At 41.0% G+C, this 20,674-nt stretch overlaps 2 protein-coding genes across 6 annotated transcripts; both read right to left on the bottom strand.

The window, feature by feature from the left end:
• Positions 1 to 1,525: 1,525 nt before the first annotated feature.
• On the bottom strand, positions 1,526 to 6,649 carry LOC135607897 (G-type lectin S-receptor-like serine/threonine-protein kinase LECRK2). The gene is made up of 4 exons (XM_065100095.1): positions 6,510 to 6,649; positions 5,644 to 5,733; positions 4,595 to 5,108; positions 1,526 to 3,969 (listed from the first exon to the last, which is right to left on the bottom strand). The coding sequence occupies exon 4, from the start codon at positions 3,772 to 3,774 to the stop codon at positions 1,660 to 1,662; it is 2,115 nt and encodes a 704-aa protein (XP_064956167.1). The 5' UTR covers positions 3,775 to 3,969; positions 4,595 to 5,108; positions 5,644 to 5,733; positions 6,510 to 6,649; the 3' UTR covers positions 1,526 to 1,659.
• A 145-nt stretch (positions 6,650 to 6,794) lies between these two features.
• LOC103979383 (G-type lectin S-receptor-like serine/threonine-protein kinase LECRK2) lies at positions 6,795 to 20,304 on the bottom strand. 5 transcript variants are annotated; one of them, XR_010485294.1, is made up of 14 exons: positions 19,708 to 20,304; positions 19,406 to 19,611; positions 19,236 to 19,296; positions 16,217 to 16,265; positions 14,186 to 14,240; positions 13,515 to 13,602; positions 12,785 to 12,903; positions 11,956 to 12,081; positions 11,485 to 11,578; positions 11,240 to 11,394; positions 10,566 to 10,664; positions 10,136 to 10,223; positions 9,762 to 10,034; positions 9,359 to 9,452 (listed from the first exon to the last, which is right to left on the bottom strand). XR_010485294.1 is itself a non-coding variant. In XM_065100094.1 (11 exons), the coding sequence occupies exons 1-11, from the start codon at positions 20,114 to 20,116 to the stop codon at positions 10,605 to 10,607; spliced, it is 1,422 nt and encodes a 473-aa protein (XP_064956166.1). In that variant the 5' UTR covers positions 20,117 to 20,303; the 3' UTR covers positions 10,411 to 10,604. The 5 variants fall into 5 exon arrangements, 3 of the variants coding, with proteins under 3 accessions (XP_064956163.1, XP_064956164.1, XP_064956166.1); XR_010485295.1 differs by having other exon boundaries at positions 10,154 to 10,223; XM_065100094.1 differs by lacking the exons at positions 9,359 to 9,452; positions 9,762 to 10,034; positions 10,136 to 10,223 and having other exon boundaries at positions 10,411 to 10,664; positions 19,708 to 20,303.
• Positions 20,305 to 20,674: the final 370 nt, after the last annotated feature.

Below are 20,674 nucleotides of genomic sequence, written 5' to 3'. Positions count from 1 at the left end.
TGCCCCATCAATTGGAGAAGAGTGGAGTGGAGTAGGAACAGAGGAAACGGGCAAGTGTTGAACTGGAGTGATATAGTGCGGATCAGGAGGGGAGGAAGTAGACGAAGACATGGGAGGCTCGTCCGATTGATCCGAAGGTATACTCCAGTGAGATAGTGAAGTGGTCCGTATGGCAGGATATGGAAGGGTTTGGAAAGGAAAGTTAGACTCAACAAAGATAACGTGACGTGATACAAAGATTTTGTGAGTGTGGAGATTATAGCAGCGGAAAGCATTATGGTCAAGTGAGTAACCAATAAAGACGCAAGGAGAAGATCGGGATGTTAACTTATGAGAGGTATAGGGACGTAACCAAGGATAACATAAACAACCGAACACGCGGAGTTTACGAAGGTTAGGGGGTTTGTGGAACAGTGTGTCAAAGGGGGACTGGTGTTGTAGAACTGGTGTAGGCATCCGATTAATTAGGTAGACAGCAGTTTGAAAGGCTGCTGTCCAGAAAGTTGAAGGCATGGAAGCCTGATGTAAAAGTGTGAGTCCAGTTTCTACTATATGCCGATGTTTGCGTTCGGCAGAACCAACTAGTTGAGGAGTATGTGGAGGAGACTTGAGGTGTTGAATGCCACAAGCTGAGAGATGAGACGCCAGGGCTTGATATTCACCACCACCATCAGAGTAGACTATTTTTTTTTTTTTTTTTTTTTTTTTAGAAGAAGGCAGCGAACCTTGTGTGATACTCAGGTCACACAAGGTGGAGAATGAGGGAGGGGGCTGCTGCTATAGATTGCTTGCTGTAGCAGATTGAGCAATCTACAACAGTGCCAAAAGCTGCCGGCAGCTGCTGTGGATTGCTGCTTGCTGCTGCAGATTGTAGGGACTGCAGTTCGCCGGGAGATGGCTGCAAAAACTGCAGCGGTACTCAAGACTGCAGTTTGCTGCTGTGGATTGCTGCTTGCTGCAGCAGATTGTAGAGGCTGCAGTTCGCCGGAAGATGGCTGCGAAAACTACAGCGGTACTCAAGACTGCGGTTCGCCGGAAAATGACCGCAAAAATCTGCAGCAGTACTCAAGGAAACTGCAGTGAGAGAAATCTGTAGCAATTAGGTGTATAGAGAAAAGTGGCAATGAAAGCTGCTGCGATAGAGGAAGGAAGATGCAGCGGTTGCGGCTGCTGCTGGCCGGGAAGTGGCTGCGACAGCGAAGGAGGAAGACGCGAGAAAGACACCGTCGTTCGCCGTTCGTCGCTATTGAGGAGGAAGACACCGTTGTTCGCCGTTCACTGCTATTGAGGAGAGAATGTTTTCCTCCTTGCGTGACGGCGAAGGAGAGTGTCTGCTGTAGGCAGCAAATAGGAGAGGGAGCAAGGCCGGCGAAGAAAAGCAAGACCGGTTAGCACTGGCTCTGAATCCGTGTCTTGATGCTTCTTCAATGACTCCGGGCAGCGTGCTACTGTGGCCGCTTGGCTATGCTGCTGTCGCCAAGAGGAGCTGGCTCTGATACCATGTTAAAATAAAGAGATAAATGAGTTGTAGAAGAAGAAGTTGAATGTTATTGACATATCCTCCGTCTTTATATACAGGTTAGAAGGAGAAGTTTCCTCAACGGGTTAGAGGATTTCCCTCAACAGAGTAGAGAGATTTCCTCAACAGTTAGGGAAATCTCATCTACTTATCAGGCCGGCCTCCTCCAGTTCCATGTTCCTCCTGCAGCATATGATCTCCAAGAGCACAACTCCGTAGCTGTACACGTCGGCCTTCACTGTTATCGGCGCGTTCTTGTGCCATTCCGGCGCGAGGTACCCCCTGGTTCCTCTGATGCCCGTGTAGGTTCTTGTTTGGTCGGGCATCAGCAGCTTGGCCAGCCCGAAGTCGGCGATCTTTGCGGTCCCGGTGGCGTCCATGAGGATGTTCTGAGGCTTGATGTCGCAGTGGATGATGTGGTTCTCCAGCTCCTCGTGCAGATAGTACAATCCCCTGGCCACGTCCAACGCGATCCTGCATCTTTCTCGCCATGTCGGCCAGGTTTCAGCCTTGAAGAGGAGATCCGCAAGCGAGCCGTTGCTCATGTACTCGTACACCAGCAGTCGACTCGAGCCTTGGTTGCAGAAGCCGAGCAATCGCACCAGGTTCTTGTGATGTGTTCTGCCAATGGCTCTCACCTCTCTCTGGAACTCCCTCTCTCCTTCCTCGACCATCTTCTCCAGTCTCTTCACAGCAATCACCCTTGCTCCATCGGAAACCGTTCCCTTGAACACCGTTCCAAAGGCTCCCCTGCCCAGCTCTTCCCTGAAGTTCTCTGTGGCTCTCTCCAGCTCTCCGTAAGAATACGATTTCAGCGTGCTGTAATCATCAGAACCAGAGTTATCAGACTCTGGCGTCCTCATGTATCTTGCAGCCCTTTTACGTTCAAGGAAGCAATATCCAGATATGGCGAAGACGATGACTGAGAGGCCAGCAAGAACTACACCCACGACCAAGACGTCAACACGCAGTTTACTCTCCCTTTCGTGAACCACTGCTTGCTTCCTTGCAGCTTTGACCTTGAGGAGCAGCGTGTCGTTGCTGCCGGTCCTCCCATATCTCAAAGGAAGCGTCTGTTTACAGCATTTATCACCCGTGAACAACGCCGCCTCGCAGAAGCAGTCGTTCAAGCATGCGGCCCTGCACGCATCCATGCTCGTCATGGGCGACAGAATGGAGTAAGCCTTGTTGGACCACGTCGTCTTCTTCACTGTTACCACGGTCAAGCCTTCGTCCCCAACATCGGGGCTCCTCGTGCTGCAATCTCCTGATGAATTCCGCGCGCAACCAAGTGCGCTTTGGGTTGGATCGACGAAGTCGAAACCAGGGAGACAGGAGCAAACGGGCTCTTCCTCGGCGTTCGGGCTGCAGAAGCTGTTGAGCGGGCACACACCTTTCACCAAACAAGGATCCTGCAGTGCTGCCCATTCGACTCTTGTCGTCGATCTGCCATTGTTGGAGAAGCTGTGAGAGTAAAGCCTGAGAATTCCATCTACATCGATGATCGCCCGGTAGTAGACCTGAGTTCCACTCTGAGAACCAGAAGAAACCTTGGACTGGCTGATGTTATTGGAATAGCCACTGTTGTCGTATAAGTACAGTAAACCAGTGCTGTTAAGAATAAGCGTGAACCGGAAGCCATTCCCGAAGGTGCCTGTGCTCCAGTAGGAATCGTCGGGGTTGGATGTGCCGACAGGGTACAACACGAGATTGCCATCGTTTTGGTTGCACAGCCAGTACTTCCCGGTGGACCTGTCAGCTTCCGATACGCTGGAGAAAAGCTGGCCATCCGATAACAGGTTCTGCCCAGGTAGAAGCGTGTCTGTGGGAGAACTAAAAGTAGACCAAATGATCGCTCCATCGGAATTGTACAAGACGAAGTTCCCAGTGTCGATCATGGCCGCCAGGGCGGCCGTCCCGGAACCTTGTGACAGGGCCTTCACCCCACTGGGATCACTCAAGAGAAGCCGACCATCGAAGGTCAAGTGGCCGTCGGTTATGGGGGGATCGTCCCGGTTAGCTGTCCACACCACGGTCTTCTTTGGTGTGGTGGTGAGCCAGACTCCGATGGCCAACCCTTTTGCTTTGGGGTAAAACCCGAAGGCAAAGCGGCCGGAGGGGGAGGACCAGGAAGCACCATCGGAGGCGGCGAGGGAGGAACCCAAACTGATGTTGGTCTGTTTCTGAGCACTCACAGTAGCAGGAGGAGAGACCAAGATCATAAATGGTAGCACTGGGAGGAAGAAGGGAACCATGGATGGAAGCAGCCCCCACAAACTGTGGAATATGACGAACAAGACGCATTACAGGCAATGCTAATGCTAATGGATTGGATATATGAAGGACATTAAAATGTTGCTTCCTGGAATAATCTTTGACCATGTTGTTTAGTGTCTCAGCTCTGTGCAGGTTCGATGTATGTGGGATGCGGAGCAACAATCGACACGTCACTACACAAATCAGTAAGATATTAAAATAATTCAATTTGACTTCAATGCATGACTTGGTGAAACTGAAGTAATAGTACACACAAATACAAAGGCTATATAACATGCTCTTTGGAAATTGTTGATACTGACGTGTCATCCACATTAGAGGGGCAACGAAGATGTATTCAAGGGAGAAATTCGACACTTCAAGTCAGAACATATGTAAGGTGAAAACAGGATGAGATAGACAAACTAATCCTAAAATTGAAGATAAATAAGTTTAACGATCCAGATGTTAAGAAAGATTTTTTTGTTCTTTTTGTTTTCCTTTTTTTAACATAAATGACATGATAACACAACACACCATTGTTGTGTGGCTCTCAATTCTACGTATCATAGTTATTAGGATCAAATCAAATCAGTTAGTTGGATCTGATTTACTTATTGGATTGATTATATTAAAAAATAAAATAAATCAGTCGACCCGATCCATTTTTTGATAAACCGTATGAATCGATCGGATCAAATAAAACTGATTCGATTCTGTAAATATACTTAAGATTACTTAAATATTCATAAACTTAAACTTTATTATTATTATTTATTTTAAAAGAATTTTCACCCCCATTCTGAACCAAAATCTAACCTGAAGTCTTCCTCTTTGAAGTTCTCGAATCATTGATCTGCCAGAGAGAAGTAAAACTGGTGTTGCATCATGAAAACTATCAAACGCCGTATCAACCACGGCAATGACCTGGAAGAGTCGCTTGGTACCCACTGCCATCATTGCTGTTAACAAAAATTGATTGCTGAAAATGAACTGCTACCAGTTAGATAACTCGCTTGAGAGACAAGAAATTTTGAACACCTCAAACTTGACACTCATGGAATTGCATGTCTTCTTCCACCAAGAAATATCTGCAATCACTAGCAATGGAGAATGCAATCGTCAGCAAGTTTTAAGATCTATGACATCATTACTAGCTTTGCTCCTTTTTCCCTAGGTCTTGCTAGTGACCTTGACTTCCATGAGGTGCAACTGAGAGATGCAAGACTGGTTCCACAAGACCTTGGTGACATCTTTCATCTGCCGATGATGCCGTGAACCTCACTAATTTTTATGTTGTCAACTTGAGAATGACACAATCCAAGGCGATGTCCTAGAGAAAGAAGAAGAAAATTTCAAACATAAGAGAGAACATTAGTAGGCAAGTTGAGAACATCACAGATCTTCTCAAGCTTCTTTACATCTGCTGTTAATAGAAGTATCATTTGATAAATCTTGATCTGGCCTCATTATTGTGACATACTCTGAATACATTATGCATGCAGTTTTAAGCTTTAGATATAAAAAAAAAGTAACATATTTTATTCAAAAACAGAAAAGAAAACAAAGTAGTTTTTCTGCCGTGATATGTCAAAATAGTTAACCATATAACACAATAAATCCTACACATAAATCATAATGACATAGGGTTGCTTCCTGGAATGTTAAAACCTACACTAATGATTGATAAAAGCAGTTACAAATAGAACAGGTCATAAATTCAACTTTCATCATAAAGAGAACAGATTTGATGCCAGCTTGTGGTCTAGAATTTAATTGAAAAAAAAGTTAAGTGCAAGTTTGAGTAGATTTAGTCCCAATGTCAATTTCAACTTGAGATAAGATGATCAAGCTGCATAAGAACGAACCTGCTTGTCTTCTACAAGTCCACAAAAGCTTGACTCGAATGCAAAACAGCAAGTTTGATTTTAAAATCTTCGGCCCAAAGTTTGTCACAACTGTACAATAAATGATCAAAGATTTAACAAGCTAATTCAAATCTAATTCAATTACATCCTTAGTATCTCCCACCAATTAGCATGAATTTAACAATCCACCCTTATGCATCATGCCCCTGACTTCGATGGATCCTACTATTGAAGAAACATTGTGAAATTACTCTACTAAACATCATGTAATTAGTCCTTGTGAAATCACTACTAAATGTCAACTCTATTTTATGAGGATCATGTCCCTCACTACTGTAAGCTCTACCCAATCATAATAAGGAAATATTCATTGCTAAAACACACACACACACACACACACACACACACACATATATATATATATATATATATATATATATATATATATATATATATATATATATATATATATATATATATATATATATATATATATATATAACAATTACCACAATTTTAAAGCACATAGTGAAGTAATATAGGCAAACAAATTGAATTCCAGAAAATGGTTCACTATAATTCATCTGTTCTGGGCATTTGTGTGATAAGGTAAAATCAAATCAGGTAGGATGATTCAAAATGACAAGCAAATTTCCAGTCTTATGTGAGTTCACTACAATGTAACATCAGATGACACTGTTATCTCCGCAGAGGAAACGTGACATACCCTGAAACCATTGTTGATTAATAAGAATTAACAAAAGCAAGCAGAATATCAACATATATCAGCAGCAACAATAACAACTCATAAACCGTAAGAAGGAAGCAAGGATCGCAGCAACACGAGGTAGTAAAGGGCACAATACCTGAACACAATTTGCAACAGAGACGACAATGGTTCCGTTCGACTGGTTTTGACTCCAAATTCGCGGGTGGAAGGAGAGCAGAGAGCTGCACCAGGCGAGAGAGAGAGAGAGAGAGAGACTCGATTTGGGGATGAACTCGACGAACCCGACGGAGGTTTCAGACAGGAATCAACAAACGCGGGCGCTCACAGGGTTTTTATAGACCCATCACAACGCTATATCCGACAGCAGAAACCGTTACGACGCGATGTGACGGTTGTTGAAGCCAGCTATAAACTCGTCGAGTTCTCCACAACGTGGCTAATGACAATTATAATTACATTGCTAATTATCGTGTTTATATTTCCAATCTGACTCGTCTCTTAAGTTGTACCGTAGAGTGTATACCGGCACGCTATTAAGATGAAAAGGATGCCGGCGGTGGAGGAAGAGGCGCTTTCATATGCCCTTCGATCATCATGATAACGTTCTTCATCGAAGGCCGGAAGACGGGCTGTTCCTGAACGCACCAAAGCCCAGCTCTGACCATCCTCTCCAGCTCCGCCTCATCCATGGCTTCGTCCTTCTTCAACCTTCCGAACTCATCATCCACCAAGCATTCATACGCAAGTTCAAGAAGGGTTTCGCCATGGCCGGCCTCCTCCAGTTCCATGTTCCTCCTGCAGCATATGATCTCCAAGAGCACAACTCCGTAGCTGTACACGTCGGCCTTCACTGTTATCGGCGCGTTCTTGTGCCATTCCGGCGCGAGGTACCCCCTGGTTCCTCTGATGCCCGTGTAGGTTCTTGTTTGGTCGGGCATCAGCAGCTTGGCCAGCCCGAAGTCGGCGATCTTTGCGGCCCCGGTGGCGTCCATGAGGATGTTCTGAGGCTTGATGTCGCAGTGGATGATGTGGTTCTCCAGCTCCTCGTGCAGATAGTACAATCCCCTGGCCACGTCCAACGCGATCCTGCATCTTTCTCGCCATGTCGGCCAGGTTTCAGCCTTGAAGAGGAGATCCGCAAGCGAGCCGTTGCTCATGTACTCGTACACCAGCAGTCGACTCGAGCCTTGGTTGCAGAAGCCGAGCAATCGCACCAGGTTCTTGTGATGTGTTCTGCCAATGGCTCTCACCTCTCTCTGGAACTCCCTCTCTCCTTCCTCGACCATCTTCTCCAGTCTCTTCACAGCAATCACCCTTGCTCCATCGGAAACCGTTCCCTTGAACACCGTTCCAAAGGCTCCCCTGCCCAGCTCTTCCCTGAAGTTCTCTGTGGCTCTCTCCAGCTCTCCGTAAGAATACGATTTCAGCGTGCTGTAATCATCAGCACCAGAGTTATCAGACTCTGGCGTCCTCATGTATCTTGCAGCCCTTATACGTTCAAGGAAGAAATATCCAGATATGGCGAAGACGATGACTGAGAGGCCAGCAAGAACTACACCCACGACCAAGACGTCAACACGCAGTTTACTCTCCCTTTCGTGAACCACTGCTTGCTTCCTTGCAGCTGCGACCTTGAGGAGCAGCGTGTCGTTGCTGCCGGTCCTCCCATATCTCAAAGGAAGCATCTGTTTATAGCATTTATCCTCTATGAACAACGCCGCCTCGCAGAAGCAGTCGTTCAAGCATGCTGCCCTGCACGCATCCATGCTCGTCGTGGGCGGCAGAATGGAGTAAGCCTTGTTGACCCACGTCGTGTTCTTCACTGTTACCATGGTCAAGCCTTCGTCCCCAACATCGGAGCTTTTCGTGCTGCAATCTCCTCCTGATGAATTCCGCGCGCAACCGAGTGCGATTTGGGTTGGATCGACGAAGTCGAAACCGGGGGGACAGAGGCAAACAGGCTCTTCATCGGTGTTCCGGCTGCAGAAGCTGTTGAGTGGGCAGAAACCTCTCACAAAACACCGATCCTGCAGTGCTGCCCATTCGACTCTAGTCGTCGAGCTGCCATTGTTGGAGAAGCCGTGAGAGTAAAGCCGGAGAATTCCATCTACGTCGATGATCGCCCGGTAGTAGACCTGAGTTCCACTCTGAGAACCAGAAGAAGCCTTGGGCAGGCTGATGTTCTTGGAATAGCTACCGGGGTCGCCAGATAAATACAGTAAACCAGTGCTGTCAAGATTGAGCGTGAGCAGGAAGCCAATCTGGAAGGTGCCTGTGTCCCAGTAGGCATCGTCGGCGGTGTCGGATGTGTCGACAGGGTACAACACGAGATTGGCATCGTTTTGGTTGTGCAGCCGGTACTTCCCGGTGGACCTGTCAGCTTCAGATAAGCTGGAGAAGAGCTGAAAACCCGGGAACAGGCTCTGCCCAGGTAGAAGCGTGTCTGTGGGAGAACCAAAAGTAGACCAAATGATCGCTCCATTGGAATTGTACAGGACGAAGTTCCCAGTGTCGATCATGGCCGCCAGGGCGGCCGGCTCGGAACCTTGTGACACGGCCTTCTCCACCCCACCGGGAGCACTCCAGAGAAGCCGACCATCGAAGGTCAATCTGAGGTAGCCGTCGGTGATGGGGGGATCGTCCCGGTTAGCTGTCCACACCACGGTCCTGTTAGGTGTGGTGGTGAGCCAGACTCCGACGGCCAACCCTTGTGCTTTGGGGTAAAACCCGAAAGCAAAGCGGCCGGAGGGGGATGGCCAGGAAGCACCATCGGAGGCGGCGACGGAGGACCCCAAACTGACGTTGGTCTGTTTTGGCTGAGCACTCACAGTAGCAGGAGGAGAGACCAAGATCATAAATGGTAGCACTGGGAGGAAGAAGGGAACCATGGATGGAAGCAGCCGCCACCAACTGTGGAACATGACGAACGAGGCGCATTACAGGAAATGCTGATGGATTGGATATATGGGGGACAATAAAATTTTGCTTACTGGAATGTCCTTTGGCCATGTTGCTTAGTGTATCAGCTCCGTGCACATTGGATGTATGTGGGAGAGGGAGCAAAAATCGACACATGTCACTGCACGAATCAATAGGATGTTAAAATAATTCAACTTGACTTGCATGCATGACTTAGTGAAGCTGAAGCAATAGCATACACATACATACAAAGGCTACAATATATTCTTTGGAAATTGGTGATACAGATACAGATGTGTCATCTACATTAGAAGGGCAACGAAGATGTTTTCAAGGGAGAAATTAGACAGTTAAGTCGAATTTAAAAGAATGTTTTATTTAAAATATTCATAAACTTAAACTTTATTATTATTATTATTATTATTTATTTTATAAGAATTTTCACCCCAATTCTGAACCCATATCTAACCTGAAGTCATCTTCTTTGCAGTTCTCGAATCATTGATCTGTCGGAGAGAAGTTAAACTGGTGTTGCATCATGTAAACTCTCAGAAGCCGGATCAAGCACGGCAATGACATGGAAGAGGTGCTTGTTACCCAATACCACCATTGTTGGTAACAAAAAATGATGGATGAAAATGAACTGCTACCAGTAAGATAACTTGCCTGAGAGACCAGCAACTTTCAACTACCTCAAACTTGACACTCATGGAATTGCATGTCTTCTTCCTCCAAGAAATATCTGCGATCAATAGCAATGGTGAATGCAATCGTCAGCAAGTTTTAAGATCTATGACTTCCATGAGGTGCAACAAAGGGATACAAGACTGGTTCTCACAAGACCTTGTTGACATCTTTCACCTGCCGATGCCGTGAACCTCTCTAATCTTGATGTTGTCAACTTGAGGATGACATAATCCAAGGCAATGTCCTAGAGAAGAAGAAGAAAATTTCAAACAGAAGAGAGAACATTAATAGGCAAGTTGAGAACCTCAGAGATCTTCTCAAGCTTCTTTACATCTGCTGTTAACAGAAGTATCATTCGATAAATCTTGATCTGGCCTCATTACTGCAACATACTCTGAATACATTATGCATGCAGTTTTAAGCTTTAGATATTAAAAAAAAGGTAATATTTTTTATTCAAAAACAAGAAAGAAAGCAAAGTAGTTTATCCGTCGTGATATGTCAAAATAGTTAATCGTATCACACAACAAATCCTTCACATAAATCTTAATGACATAGGGTTGCTTAATGGAATGTTAAAACCTACCACTAATGATTGATAAAAGCATTTACAAATAGAACAGGTCTAATGCTTCCACCCTTTTGAGAAGCCTTCTTCAGTGTAAGGTTCCAAGAATCCAATGAACTGAAACAACGGAGGAAAAAAGAAATGGCAGCTGGTTAGAATCGATCATTTTGGAGATTCCTACAAGATTAACATGATATTGAGACCAAACTGACAGAAAATTTGATACACACATGTTTTATATATGTGTGTGTATTACATGTCCTCTTAGTGTTACTGAAAAAGAGGAGGCCAGAATCTGGTCCTTTATATATCATATGCTTCATATGTGCCTCATACAGCAGTGATTAACAGTCTATTCAATGAACATAGTGAAATTTCATTAATTAAGATATGTTTGTTGCTATAGATCAATGAAAAGAGCACAACTGGAATAATCTACCAAAGAAGAATCTAAGAACAATTTAACTTCAATATCATGATAAAAGGTGAAGTCTAACATTAAGTCTCTTTTCTTAATTTTATTTAAAATTATTCTATTCAAGTTCTTGAACTCTCTCTCCTCAAATTGTTTATCTGTGTATTGCAATATGTCAAATTAGTTATTTGGTATAAGAACACAACTCATGTAACAAACATGAAAAATGATATTGAAGACGCGAATAATGATATTGAACACAACTAAAGTGAACTACCTTTAAACCATCTTTAGACCAGCGGGCACCAAAGCCTTCAGGAACTCTAATCTCGAAGACAGGCCCATGTGGTTGAATTAAGTGAACATTCATCCAACAGCAATTGTTCAACAAATGGTTGACTGCTTCCAGTGCCAGCCTGTTTTTATTAGATTCTGAAGAAGAAAGGAATCAGCAAATAGTCATGGCAATTGATAAGAAAAATTTTATCGACCAAAATGGAGCACCAAGGAGGACACACATACCACTTCCGGAGAGAACACCCCACCACCCACTGCTGCTCCTGTTAACATGCTTAGACAATGCCCTTGCAGCATCAGTTAATGAACAACCTTCGACCTCCAGCAAAATAAGATGTCAAGATAGTCAAATGACTATGCTTCTACAGGTGCATCTTATTGTGGAAATGGAAGCGTTTATGAGGATCGGAGAAGAGCAATACATGATAATATCTAGTTGCAGAGCAGTCACCAACACGAAATATCTGACTCATTATCTACTTTAATAAACATACTCTGTCTTCAAGTTCTAAAGACCATCATCCAATGGTTGTGACTAAAAATTCAGGCAGGATTTTCACAGGAATGGAAATTTTGCAAGACATTTCAAGGCCAGAAATGTGAAGAATCGATTGCTAACAACATTAATAACAATGCAGCTGAAGGAATAAATTAGAAAATGATTTCCTCTACTAGGGAAAGTGACAAATAACTCACAGTTGGCCTAGTAGGTTGCATAGATGATGATATCAACAATGATCGTGGAGGAGGTAATGCATCTGGAACTGTACCCACAGTGTGTGCCATACCAAGAAGGCCAGCAATGCCATCATAACTCAGTCCCTGACTTAGATATGAAAATGCTACATGAGGTCAAATTGAGTGACTCAAGGCTCATAAAGAAGGCTCTAATATAAAAACATTCATGATTATTCTTGTAACTTTATGAAACATGGATACATGAAAAATGTTCATTGTACTCATAATGAGTGTGCGTTGGAATCAAAATTCATCAGCTATTTGTCAAATGTGTCTTCTCAGATGTGACAGTTACTACCATGAATTACCAAACCAATCAATAATTAACTAAAAATTTAGATATTTTCAAAACATTTGGGATAATAAGGACTTTGTTTTTCTCAAATGTAAGTTTTTTAATGATGGACAAGATAAATATATGATTCTAGATTGTTGTATTATGTCATTTCTATTGAACATCAAACTTTTTTTAGTAGCATTAGAATTAAAATGATGATTTCATCATTCTTCCTACATTATAAGCCATTGTTATCTTTTCTATATATCTGGGGCATCATGTTAATTAAAACAAACACCTTTCACAAATATATAGATTCAGCTCTGGATCAGCTTTACTACAATAAAGTACTATCATAATTCCATCAAAATGCCCTACTCTGACAAAACTAAATATAGCAAAGTATAGGTGCATGTTGGTTTTCTAGTTTCTATCCCTACTATCAGAACCAATTACAATAAAATTATATTTGATTAATAAATCAAATTGGAATTGAAAATCATCACTCACAGAAAGAAACTTGGCTAAGGAATCATATGGTTGGGTAGTTGGTTTTGAAACAGAGATAGCCAAGACACCATTAGACATTTCCTTCTCTTCTGTATAAAACTTGCGATATATTTGAACTCCTGAAAACAAGACAGTCCATTTTTAGGTAAAATTGTTATATTCATCTAGTGTTAAAAATGAAAATAGTTTAAAAGTTAACATTCAGTGCTGTATTTATAGAATCTCTGCAACAACCTACTCAAGCTTGTGTACATCATATTTACTTGAAGAGTAAACAAGCTGATTCCAAAAGCCTAACCATTAAAAGGGTTTTAATGGAAAAGTCTAGAAAAGCAGTTCCATGAGCAAGATTAAGAAGAGTTTCCAAAGCAGATGCTGTAACCTGGTATAAGATTTTCACTCCCCAGGTGTCCACAACTTAAATTTGTTATATAATCATATAAGTAATAGTAATTACAAATAAAAACTTTGGCAATAAAAGTGAATCCTTGGTTCATCAGTTCATGTAGATTGAAAATATGGCCGTGATTTGAAATCACATATAGCTTTAGGTATCTAGAAGATACCAGCAACTTAAGGACCCTATAACAATGAAATCTCAGCCTGGCTTTACCAAGAAGAAAAGATCGACTATGAGGTGCATTGGTGATATTGAGCACACCTTCATACATGATCACATCAAAAGAGACCATCACTCAATTTAAACTATTAGAAAAGATGAAATTATTACCATCATCAATTGTTGCAACTCCAGGAAGGACTTTAGCAAGTGTCTCTGCTTGCAGCATCTCAGAGAACGAACTATAGCGATTAACATGCTGCAAAATGACCCCATGAGTCTTTAAATCAAAATAAAAGTAATAAATATTCTCTTTTTATCCTTTACATTTCCGAAGTAGAGTTATTAATAGACTTTCAAAATGGCAACCATGTTTATCTGCTTATATAATGCACCATTATACAGCACTAAGAATTGTATGCAGATATGTTAAACCCAAGACTTGATATGTAGAAAGAAGTTCACTTAGTAGAGTATCAAGGATAATGTAGCAACTGAATAAAAATAGAATCAAATAGAAAAAAAATAAAAAAGCAACATTGTTCTTGTGTAGTTGCAGAATTATCAGTTCAAACGACATCCCAGAATAGTTAACAAACTAACTGATGGACCAGAATTAATGCTACTCATGCCATGCACTAAGCATCAGGAAATTGGTTTTTCTGCATAAAATAACAACTAGGGTTACCAAAGGGGAACAATCTTTAATTAAAGCAACACCCAGACTAAAGTTTTTCGTAAGTCTCAACAATGATCAGCAAAGTGCACTTCATAAAATAAGTACAAGTCACACAGTAGAACAAGTATCTGATAGTTATGTGAAACAGAATTAACAATATTACCTGAACTTCAAGCAAGAGGCATTTGTTGAAGAGAATCAAAGAACCCGGTACCATTCTGGTCAAAACACACCGGAATGATCCAAGTATAAGAAAGAGAATAATTTTGGAAGATTTGATGAGATAGTGGGGTATCTATCTCAGTTATGAGAATAGAAAAGACTTTATGGCTTCTTATAATATTAGGATGAGGCTAATTATGTCACATGCAAGTTTAAAAAGATTTATAGTGAGAAGTCACTAAGATAAAATGCAACATATTAAATTCCAACCACTCTGGCTGTTATGCAAAATGATCTGCACGAGTATGGAGAAATCCACTCAAGGAATACATTGAACCAATAAGGCTACTCCTAATATGCGATCAAAGTAGATTTGACTAAAGAAGCATTGGAACTTCTACATTTTTTCTCTAACAGAAACTGAAATTTGGTCAGCTCAAAATTTTATCTTTGTTCTTATTGTAGTAGAGCTGCAAAATAATCTCCTTTCTTCTCCCTACTCTTTCGGGAGGCTTATTCTCCAACTCGAATTGCAGAACACCCTAAGAGGGTCATATTCTATTTCAAGGAAAACAGCAAAGGGCTAATTTTAGATAAATTTCTAGTTAATTTCTTAGTTAGAAAAAGTTAAACTAATATTTTTCTTTTCTATGATTATTGAATAAATTTTGGCTTTAATTTTTAGAAACCTTCATTTTTAGGTTTGTTTTGTACACGGATTCAAATATCTGATGGTATGATGCATACTGACTGGTATTTACTGACCAAGGAGTGATATCGGGCCATATAGTTCAGTACTAGTCGGTATTATATTTTCATTATTTTTTGGATGATATCAGATGGTATGGATCAGTATATTGTCGAATATATTGGTAGACATACAGGTTTAGTAAACAACCGGAGCCAGTATTGAACCGAAATTAATCCTTACTTTCATGTTTGAGAGCCTAATATGGCTAAAATGTAAGTTAGGCAAGTTATTTACCTATTATGAATCATATTTTGAGAGTTTGAAAATCCTCTATATGCTTTTGTCCAGTGAATGATTACCTTATAACTCATAGCTCCAACAAGTATAGGTACTTGAAAGACTTTAAGTCATACTGGAGACTTTTGTTATCTTTGTTATTACTTAATAGAAGTAATGTAGTTATTTAATCCTAATACTTCTGTCTTGGGGACTTGTTCTCCTTCTCGAAGTGGCGAATACCCTGATACGAAGGTCTTAGTTTAGTTTCTTTCTAAACTTGATTCATTTCTCTTATTAAAATATTTCAGCATTAATTTTACACTTGATATTGCCATAGTTAACATAATTAATGATTTATTTTAAATGCCCTGAAGTTCAATTAATAATGATTATTTTTAATGAAAAAAAAACAACCATAGTTTGCCTCAATGGGTGTTACAAACCAAACCAAATTTTTGCTTAAAGCTTCTAGTCAGCTCCTTGGGCTAAACCTAAGCATTTGACTTACAGATTAGAGACTGAGTTAACTGTTAACTGAGCTCGTTCAGCTCATTAACGCTCCTATTTCTTGCTACATATTTGTTGGATATATGTCAACAGAACTAAAGATGCAGTAAGTATATAATAGAGAAATTTGGTCCCATTTTGCAATAAAATATAACTACATAAAAAAATTATATATCAATCAAGAAGTAAAATCCAAAACTAACAACAACCATCACCACATTGATTTACACTAATCTTTACTTTTAGATAAAACTAACACTTAATAATGATATTCTCTGATATTTATTCTACACAATGTCCATCCCCTTTCTTGTACAAAAGTGACCACCAAGCTTTTTTAAACTTAAGTTTCACCTCTGCTTACCAATGCTCTGAACCTAAAATTGCCCCTCCCATATCTTAATAAAATGTTTATAACTATAAATGAATGTACAGGATCTTATGGATAAAATATATGATGAAAAAAAGAGGAGGACCAGTAGACATTCAGGTCATAGCTAAAACTATCAAGATTCGGTAAATCAATTCAAAGTTGAATGCATTTTATAATCTTACCGATTGTAATTACCAACAGCACATCTGCCTTCAACTGTTTTCAAGCAAGCTGCAGATTTATTCTGGTTAGTCTACATGGTTAGATGAATTAATTTTAGTTGGAAGAAAGTAATCAAACTAGCATAATAACTCCCTGCAACGAAAAGCAAAATGGAAGTTGCTCATACAATAACCTAACAGAAAATTTGGTAATGCAGAACATAAAAAATATGTAAATCTAAAATGTAGTAGGTGGACAAGAACAGCACAGTGAAAAAGAAAAAAAAAATGTTGCTAACACAATAACCTAATAGGATATTTCAGCAATTCAGGATGTAAATATGTGCAAGTCAGAAGGCCCCAATTAGTTATCACAACAACAGCAATAACAAATCAGAAGGCCCGAATTAGTTATGGTATGCTACATGGATCTTTTTCCGCCACTGAGTTCTGTTAATGCTAATTTTACTAGTCAAACTCAGTGTCAACACATCTCTTTCTGATGTTTCTAATAAAATTATTTTACCTCTTATCACCCCACTAACCCTAATTGATTCACCACATTCATTTGGTGCATTTTATTGGTCTCCTTCAGACCTCTCAGTAGGAACCAAGGTCTGTCATACCGAAGCGTACCACCCGTACCAGGCGGTACATACCGGTCTGACAGATTACCGGTATGCGGACCGCCCGGTACCACTACAGTGCTACAGTATTATACTGTAGCACTGCTACAGTATAAAAATATAAAATTATTCGGTATACCAGGGTGTACCGCTCGGTACGCCCTGATGTACTGCCTGGTATACCGGTACCGTACCATACCGAGCCCGGGTCGAAATGCCGATACGGTACAGTACGGCGAACCTTGGTAGGAACTATTCCAAATTGTTCAAAAATGCAAATATTTCTTATTCTATGTTTTTTAATAATCTCAGAGATTTATCTCAACAAGTCATCTATGCACCACTAAGTTTTCATATATATATTGTTTTCCAACTCAGCACAATGCGCAAACAAAAGACTACCAGTCTTACCATTATTTGAATGTAATCATGGCACGGTTGGACTAGTGAAGCCACAACAAAAACCATATTGGAATTAAATTTCACAGTGCATAAAAAATTAATGAATAAACTACAGAAACCATGGAAGTTTCTAAACATATCTCCCAGATCAAAAAATTTGAGACACTTTTACAAAGATGAGAAGTTTGTTCATAAAAGAGTATAAACTGGTGTTACCTTTATGTTAGAATTAAGTTAACAACAGATTGCCATTTCCATCTCGTCCAAAAAAATATAAGGAGCTTAGGCACATGACCAATGGGAACTCAAATCTTCGTTATCTGTTAACCAGTTCTGAAATGTTTGTCTAGAATTCAAAAACCATATAGTACTTTCATCCAAGGTTTGCCATGCCACGGTATACCAACCGATACGAGCGGTACATATCGGTCCGACAGTAGACCAATATGCAGACCACCCTATACTGAATGGTCAAGTTAAATTAATAAAATATTCAATGAAATGATGGGGTCCATATCCAAATCAGCATAAAAAAGAAAAAAAAAAGATATTAGGGCTCACGAATGCGAGCCCTCTTCTTGTGTAAGGTACTGCCACCTTGCCATCACCGCTTTGCCTCTACTGCCGCTGCTACTTCGCCGTTGTGTAAGGTGCCACCGCCTCGCTGTCATTGTTTTTCCTCTGCTACCATTGCTGCTTTGCCATTGCATAAGATGATGTCGCCTCACCGTCGCCGCTTCCCCACTGCTGTTGTTGTCGCTTCACCATTGCGTAAGATGGTGCCACCTCACTGTCGCTGCTTCCCAGGTACACTACCGTTGCTCTTTTCCTACTCTTCTTTCTTCTTCTTCCACCACTTCTTCCCTCTTCCTTCCTCCTCTGTTCATCTACCGCTCCCTCAACTTCTCTTTCTTTTCCTTTGGCGTCGAGCCACCAGTATGCACTAGCATACCATGTGTCTGTACACTAGTACAGACCAGTATGTACCATTCCAATAGTTTGCCAAAACAGGTTTGATACCCAAAAAGGCAAACCCTGCTTTCACCAAAAATCTTTTTTACTGTCCAATTCAGCTCTAAAATTATTGATACTTTTTTATCTTCACATCTCTGTTTTTGATGATTACAGTTTAAACTTTAAAGCATGTTTCATTTTGACATCAAAGATATATAACTTGGTGAGGAATGTTAAACAATTAATTAAACTTTCAATAGCATTTCGTGTAAAAATTTATGGACGGAAAATGATTTGTGATTGACTGAATCTATTCCATGTTATATTCCGGAAGGTTGGCATAATGAAGCTGATACTCTTCCAGATAGTAAGTAATCAGTATAGAAAAAAGGACATTGCAAAAACCACATTGGTTCTGCCATATCATAACTGGTATAGACAAGAATCCATTGCAAAAACCCCAGTGTCAATTGGTAAGGAAATAATCCCATAGCTTACCAGTAAAACACCTTATGCTCAATAATTTGATTATCATGTCAATAACCCAAGAGAAAAACAAACATCAAAGAACAAATGTGTTAAGATTGCATGCAAGTATAGAAAATCTGCTTAAAGAAGTAGCATTTTGATCAGGCTTATCAATTATCACAATCACTTACAAATGTTAGACTTAATGTGGCCCATACGACATTTAAGTCTCATGTGATATTCAATAATAATTTAATAAATTTGTTTAAATCCTGTTAGTCAATGAGGAAGATAATCCTTCCTTGAATTGTCATATTGGGTAGGTGGGATATGTCTCTATTCAGAATTAGATATACTAATGATTCTAAAAATAGAATGTGGTTCTTCGATTAAAGTATATTTATAAATCGAAGGCATGTTTTCGATTAAAGTATATTTTGTGAGATCATCAAGTTCTAAGGATCATGGGATTTATATTATGCATTATGATGTCTCTTTTTCCATAAATAGAAAGGCTTACAACAAATACATCCAACTTTGATCAAATGCATGTATGTGAAAGGGGAGGGGGACAAAAAGGAAACAGCTACCTCTCAATTGTGAGAAGAAAGGTTCTTGAACATGGAGTTCAAAATCCACGGCATTAAACATCTGAAAGAAACAAAGGTCAAAAGACAAAAGGATACAATCAATTGAAGGACAATACAAGCAATAACAGCAAACAGAAACGAAATGAAGACATTGCAATAGCATGGCTTACAGATAGCAATTCTGATCCCTTATCCAAGATTAGCGCATCCCAATCACTCTCTTTCATCTTCACTGACTCGTCTAGTGGAATCGAAGCCACGACGCTGCCCGCCGATCTCGAGAAACTTCGAGAGTGGATGCATCGTCGTATCGCTCGTGCCAAGCGCTTGTACAAAGGATATGGCGGCGCTCCTCCACAAGTATTCTCGCTACCCTCTTAGAAATGTTGCAACAAAGGGATAGGGATTAATGAAAGGTGACATCACATCAAGTGATGGATCTGATGAAAGGGGGGGAAAGAAACGTAGGTACCGAGGGGAAGGGGACTAAGAGGGGAGGGTTCTGGCTGGAGGAGGCGGGAGCAGTAGTCGGGGGAGACGGAGAGGGCGAGATGGGGGTCGTCCGCGGTCGGCGAAGCGGCGAGGGAGAGGGTGAAGCGGAGCAGCTCCTCCATGTGGTCGTCGGAGAGGTCGACGGGGCGAACACCTGGAGACGGCGGCGAACCAGTGGTCCCCGGCGGAGCCACGACTGTGCCTCCTCCCTCCATGCCCACGCTCTTCCGCCGCCGCCGCCGACTTCGTTCGCGGTGCGTCACCGTCCCAATCGATGTTGTCCTGAGCACGTGCAAAGCGCACGCGATGTTCATGTCGAAGAGGAAAAGGTGTGAGAACACAATAAGCAGTATGTCCCGCAGAGGGCCCCGCTTTTCCACCCATAACATGGCAGGTAAAGAAAAGAGTATTTCGAACTCTTACCCAAACTGCACTAATGAACACAATAGACACTGATAGCATCAAGATTCGTGACGAATCCATCAGATTCTAATCAACATAATAGACACTGATAGCATCAACATAATAGCTTCCACATATGGTATTAGCATTTGAGTGTACATTAACTATTTTTGGAAAAAAAATGAACTCAATATTTGAAGGATATGTTGCAAGTTATAACATCAAACTCTTAGATATAAGACCATCAATTCAGTTCTTAAAACATAAATAATCACATTACATGCAATTTATAAATCAATTATTTGTTAGTGGGTAGATATTGTAGCATATCATTGGATATCTAGATGTGGATGCATGATTTAAGATAACATACCATCTACCCTCTTAACATGTTTGCAATCCTCATTGGCATCAACAAGTTTGTTTCTGACATCCAAAACAGTCAAGCTTCATTTATTAACTTCATGTGAATCCAATGGAATATTAATGAAGTTTTATTTTCACTAAATGCAATAAAATCCTCAAGGAACAATTTCTCTCACAAA

Source organism: Musa acuminata, chromosome BXJ2-3 (assembly GCF_036884655.1).
Source record: "Musa acuminata AAA Group cultivar baxijiao chromosome BXJ2-3, Cavendish_Baxijiao_AAA, whole genome shotgun sequence".
NCBI lineage: Eukaryota > Viridiplantae > Streptophyta > Magnoliopsida > Zingiberales > Musaceae > Musa > Musa acuminata.
The sequence above is the reverse complement of the archived record's forward strand: the minus strand, read 5'-3'. Positions and strand labels throughout refer to the sequence as shown.